Source organism: Nicotiana tabacum, chromosome 9, assembly GCF_000715075.1.
Source record: "Nicotiana tabacum cultivar K326 chromosome 9, ASM71507v2, whole genome shotgun sequence".
Lineage (NCBI taxonomy): Eukaryota > Viridiplantae > Streptophyta > Magnoliopsida > Solanales > Solanaceae > Nicotiana > Nicotiana tabacum.
The window spans coordinates 72,132,941-72,139,195 of record NC_134088.1 but is presented as its reverse complement, the minus strand read 5'-3'; the positions used below and the strand labels follow the sequence as shown (position 1 = coordinate 72,139,195).

At 39.8% G+C, this 6,255-nt stretch overlaps 1 protein-coding gene across 1 annotated transcript; it reads left to right on the top strand.

Moving 5' to 3' along the window:
* Window positions 1–2,563: 2,563 nt before the first annotated feature.
* Window positions 2,564–2,908, top strand: LOC142163954 (uncharacterized). The gene has a single exon (XM_075221110.1). It carries the CDS (start codon window positions 2,564–2,566, stop codon window positions 2,906–2,908), a length of 345 nt encoding a protein of 114 aa, XP_075077211.1.
* Window positions 2,909–6,255: the final 3,347 nt, after the last annotated feature.

Sequence of the window (6,255 nt, the reverse complement as noted above, 5' to 3'; positions counted from 1 at the left end):
CAAAGATAATTTCAAGGTTATTTAACATAAAACCTCCACTAAAAGAGTTCAAATCAAAGAAAAATAGAAGTGCGGAAGAGAAAAAGCCTGACATCGGGGTGTCACTAGTCATGAACACATACTACCATTTGTCTAACAATATCAAGGCTAACTCATCCCAGAAAATAGCTAAATACAACTAGAGGAAGATAAGAGGGAGAAGAGCAGGGGCTGCGATCGCCAAATAGCTACGTTGCTATCTCCAAGAAAATCTGCAACCAGAACACTCAATAACTGCTACCGTGTCCAGCTACACCTGGATCTGCACATAAGGTGCAGGGAGTAACGTGAGTACGCCAACTCAGTAAGTAAGAACAATAAATATAGACTGAGCAGTAGTGACGAGCAATAAAGCATATAACGTTCATATCAGGAAATCTCAGTAAAATACCACATGCTCTTAAAAAAATCAGGATTTGAATCAAACATCTCGTTTAAACCCAGTTCCAATAAAAATCATTTTAAAGACATTTTTCCAATAGTTTTTCAAACAAAGGCTTGGCCTCGGCCTCACTCAGTCATAAACCTCTCAAGCCACTCGAGCATTTTAGTAAAACAGGGCATTCGGCCCAAAACATTTATATGCATCAAAATAGAGTCATAAAACAGAGTTATGCGGTAAACAAGTATAAACATGATTGAGTATAGATTTTCAATCGAAAACAATGAGAGGATGGTAAGAAACAGCCCCTAAGGGTCCAAACAGCATTGGCGCAAGGCCCAAACATGGTATTCAGCCCAATTTAGAGAAATTCTTTCTAAAAGAGATAAGTATCATATGGTTTCAACAAAGTATGCAACTTTACAGTTGTTACGGGATGGACCAAGTCACAAATTCCCAACAGTACATGCCCACACGCCCGTCACCTAGCATGTGCGTCACTTCAAAATAGTAGAATGATACGAAATCCGGGGTTTCATACCCTTATGACTAGATTTACAATCGTTACTTACCTCAAACCGGTCAAATCTCTACCCCGCAATGCTTTTGCCTCTGGAATCGGCCTCCAAATACTCCAAATCTATTCACAATCAGTATAATACCGTCAATATATGCTAATAGAATGAATTCCACAAGAAAAGCTTCAAAATTAGACCAAAACCCGAAATTGGCTCAAAAATTGCCTGTGGGGCCCACGTCTCGGAACGTGACAAAAGTTAAAAAATCCGAAAGCCCATTCAACCACGAGTCTACCCATATCAATTTTACCAAAATCCAACCTCAACTCGACCCTCAAATCTACAATCTTATTTCCAAATTTCTAAGTTCCAATCTCCGATTCACACCTCAAAATCATGTAATCTAGTCGGATTATTCGATGATAATTCAATATTATGGAGTAGAAATGATCACAAGGGACTTACCTAAAGTTTTCCTTGAAAATATATCAAAAATCGCCTCTCCTCAAGCTCTAATTTGTCAAAAAAGGCAAATGGGACGAAATCCTTGTTTTTATAATTCTGCCCAGACATCCTCGGTTTTGCCTCGATCTTGGCCTTCGATCGAGGTCCTCGATCCTGGTCCTCGGTCCTGCCCCTTGATCCTGGTTCTCAATCCTCTCCCTCGATTATGCCTTCGATCGTGGCCCTCGACTCTGGGCTCGATCATGGCTTCGATCGTGGCCCTCGACTCTGGGCTCGATCTGGGCTTCGATCGTGTCCCTCGACCCTGAGCTCGATCTGGGCTTCGATCGTGTCCCTCGACCCTGAGCTCGATCTGAGCTTCAATCGTGTCCCTCGACCCTGAGCTCGATCTGGGCTCGATTTCTGGGCAGAAGCAATTTCCAACAGAAGGAAATTGCAGCAGCTGTTCTAGTTCAATTTTTGATCCGTTAACCATCCGAAACTCACACGAGGCCCTCGGGACCTCAACCAAATATACCAGCAAGTCCTAAAACATCATACGAACTTAGTCGAATCCTCAAATCACCTCAAACAACGATAAAACCATGAATTACAGCCCAGTTCAAGCCTAATGAACTTTGAAATTTCTAATTTCTACAAACAACTCCGGAACCTATCAAATCACGTCCGATTGACCTCAAATTGTGCACACAAGTCCTAAATGACATAACAGAGGTATTCCAATTTTCAGAATCTGATTTTGACCCCGATATCAAAAAGTCAACCCCCCGGTCAAACTTCTCAAAAATAAAACTTTCGGCATTTCAAGACTAATTCCTCTACGAACTTCCAAATAATATTCCGGACACGCTCCTAAGACCAAAATCACCATAGGAGCTATTGGAATCATCAAAATTCAAATCCGCGGTCATTTACACATAGGTCTATATCCAGTCCACTTTTCTAACTCAATTTTTCAATTATGAGACTAAGTGTCTCATTTCACTCTGAATTCCTTCCGAATTCGAACCCACTAACCCGATATAACATAATATAGCTGAATAACACAAAAAGAAGTCAAAATGGGGAAAATGGGGTTATAACTCTCAAAACGACCGACCGGGTCATTACAGATGTGTGGGGGATAGATTTCATGGGGACCTTCGTAAGTTCTTACGGCATGACATATATCTTGGTAGAAGTAGATTATGTCTCCAAATGGGTTGAGGCAATTGTCTTGCCAAACAATGAGGCAAGAAGTGTAACCGCCTTCTTGAAGAAAAACATATTTACTCGGTTTGGAACCCCAAGGGCCATCCTCAGTGATGGTGGTTCTAATTTTTGCAACAAAGCTTTTGCCGGATTGCTCGAAAAATATGGAGTTAAGAACAAGGTTGCTACCCTTTATCACCCTCAGTCAAGCGGTCAAGTTGAAGTCTCCAACCGAGAGACCAAAAAAATTCTAGCAAAAACTACTAATGCAAACAGAACTGACTGGTCAAAGAAGCTGGATGATGCATTGTAGACCGATCAAACAGCATTTAAGACACCCATTGGTACCTCACCTTACCGATTGGTTTTTGGTAAGGCTTGTCACTTGCCAGTGGAACTTGAACAAAGCCATATGGCCATTGAAAAAGCTAAATCTTGACTGGTCTGAAGTTGCTAATCTAAGGATGACACAACTCAACGAGATGGAAGAGTTTTATTTTCATGATCTATGAGAATGCAGCCATGTATAAACAAAGAATGAAGTTTGTTCATGACAAGAAGATTTTGAAGCGGGAATTCAAATACGGTGACTTGGTCTTACTCTTCCACTCAAGATTGAAGTTCTTTCCGGGTAACCTCAAATCAAAATTGTCTGGCCTATTCAAAGTTGTGAGTGTGCCTCCCTATGCTGCTATTGAATTAGAATCCGAGGATGGGACTTGAACTTTCAAAGTAAATAGCCAAAGGGTGAAGCATAGGGTGAAGCATTACCTCAGAACCAATGGAGAAAGGAAACTGGTAGAACAATTCGCACTGAAGGATAGTCCTGTGCCAATCCCCACCCATGATAGCCAAAATCGGGGCAACATTGTCGTACCGCGACATTAAATCAAGCGCTTTTTGGGAGGCAACCCAAAAGTTGGTAACATCAAAATATTTTTTTCTTTTTAGATTTTAATTTTGGTAGGTTTATTTGTGAGTGTTGGACAGTATGACGTGTGTATTAGAATGCAAGCTACCTAAAATACAAAGAGATACGATGCAAAGGCATAGGAAAAATAAAGGAAAGCAGGCTCAGCTTCAGCTGTTGTTCTGCGGTAACATATGCGACCGGATAAGAGGTTTGTGGACAGTAATGATCACATAAGTAGGCAGAATACCTATCAAATTAGGATTTTAAAATGCTGAGGATGTTCAATTTTTGCGGCCCGCATAACCACTCTGCGACCGCAGAACGGGTCCGCATACGATGCACCCAACCTAGGTATTAACCCATCAAAAAACACATATGCGGCTGCATATTATGTTATGTGATAGTTAATTACCGCAAACCCACAGGTAATAAAAATGACTCTCTCTCTATCCCTGACATCGCTCTTCTCTAACATCACACACACAGACACAAAGAATAACACAAAAGATATCTATCACATTGAGAAAAATAGTAAGAAACTTAACAGAAACTATCATGCCCCGAACTCGGGAGCGCGACCGGTGCTCAACCGAGTGAACCCTGCCGAGCAAGCCTATTAGATTTCCTTCTATCCAAACTCATTCATGAATAAAGAGGAGATGCACTCCATTAATCAAACACTGAAAAGATTTCATTACCAACTCCCATTTCATTCCATTAGCAGTTTCGTTCATAATTTCCAAAACGTTATATGTTTATAGATAGAATAAAAATATGTTTGCCAAATACCAATATTTCTAGTTCAATTCGCCACATCAAACACCACCCACAACCTGTCTTCGGAGCCTCTAAGTACAACATAAGAGTAATATAGGAATGCCGACAACAAGTCCCCGGCTATCCTCAAAACACAAAGTACAACCTCAAATGATATCAGGCCCGGAATAGAGTTGGGCTCACCCAAACCTGCTGAATAGGGAGTAACTGCTAACAAGGACCAAAGTTGTCGGATGATGAACCACATGCATCCATTGAAGTTGCAGCGCCCCCGACAAAATGGAATGTCCATATAAGAAAAGGAAAACCATAGAAACAGCAAGCCACAATCAACAATATCCAAATGTCCAGTTAAAACACAATAATTTTCAAAATACGAACTTCATCTACAATTTTGGTTGGGAGATCATTAGCACGGATATACCACCGTCTTTGTTAGCACGGAGTCCGATCACGGCCGATGGGCTAGGCCATCTCCCCACGAACAATGTGGTTTGACATGTGAGGTGAAATAAAGTTGTTACCAAGAGTAGTACCACCATTTGCGCAACATGGCGTCCGATCTCCACCCGATCAGCTAGACCGCCTTCCCACATATGCCATGTGGGTTGACTTTTCCAATTCACAGTTATTACCAGTTTCATCCCAATTAAGGGTAATAATCACAATCTCGCCAATTTTTCAATTTCATCCCAAATAAGGGGAATAATCACAATCCACCCCTACACCGGCACGTGTAGTTTCAGGTGCGGGCCTTATGACCCACCCTTTCTCGGTTTTGCTAATGATGCTCCCAAAAATATTTTTTATTTTATTTGCACACAAAGGTAACATAAATACAATTGTACTCACCTCAACATCTTTCACTTTGTATAAATTCTCATTAGTATTTTCAATCACTCATAACAACAATATTCATTTGGCTCATTTGACCATTCACAAGATTCTTTATTGCTGGCACGGTGGTCGTATTTCATATTCCACATTTTTACCTCTTTCAATTTCAAAGATCACTATCAAATATCGACATATAGAATATTTCGGCAATCATATACCTCAAATTCATTAGTAATTGAAAGTTTAAACATAAAAGGTTTGTTCCCATAGAATGGGGCATACCGACCAGCAATATAAACACACATCAAATTCATACACAATCAATTCACCATTTATTCTTGCAATAATCTTTCCCATAAATGACGATATACAATTTCAACGCCTGAGTCTGTGAGAACTCGAGCCACACCGGATATATTTATAAAGAAAAGCATTAGTTAAAATAGCCACTTACGGGCATGAATTGAGTACAAAAGCTTTTAGGCAATTCTATTTTCGAAATCATTTTTAAACAGTTGAGTCGAGGCTCATTTCATAATCTTTATCACACCCTCTCATTTCCTTGGCACCACTAGCCACAATTATAACTTAAATTCTTGGCACGTTGGCCACACTCTATATCCCCAATTCATTTTCTTCATTTCAAGCATCTTTATAGATTATCAACAACAAGACATTTTCCATCAAGACTTTAGGTACACATATGAGCAATTTAGAGCCTTAAACATATCAACTTTTTCTCATACAATTTCGCATACTAGCTTTCATTTGAAACACGACTCAAAGCCATAACATTTTAATACACAACTCATACTTTGAAACTTACGGAAACATTATGGAATTTGATTCGAAGAGAGAAAGTTTAGTCAACATACCTTGATGGAGCTCTTTAGCGATATTAAAACCACCCACTACTCTTACAACTTCAATCTACATCAACATAATTCAAATGGACCAATATTAGTAAATATTTCAAGGTTTTTGGTCATTTTGGCATTTTATCAAACACCTAGAGTGCATAGCATTCAACTAACTCTAGTAATAGTGTTTTTTCATCCAACAATACCTCCTTACCACCAACAAGAGATACTACAACATCCTTTGTTCACTAACTACCTTCTTAGCACCATTAT

Excerpts from the sequence above, each read along its gene's own strand:
- LOC142163954 (XM_075221110.1), top strand. The coding sequence starts at position 2,564 with ATGACATATATCTTGGTAGAAGTAGATTATGTCTCCAAATGGGTTGAG.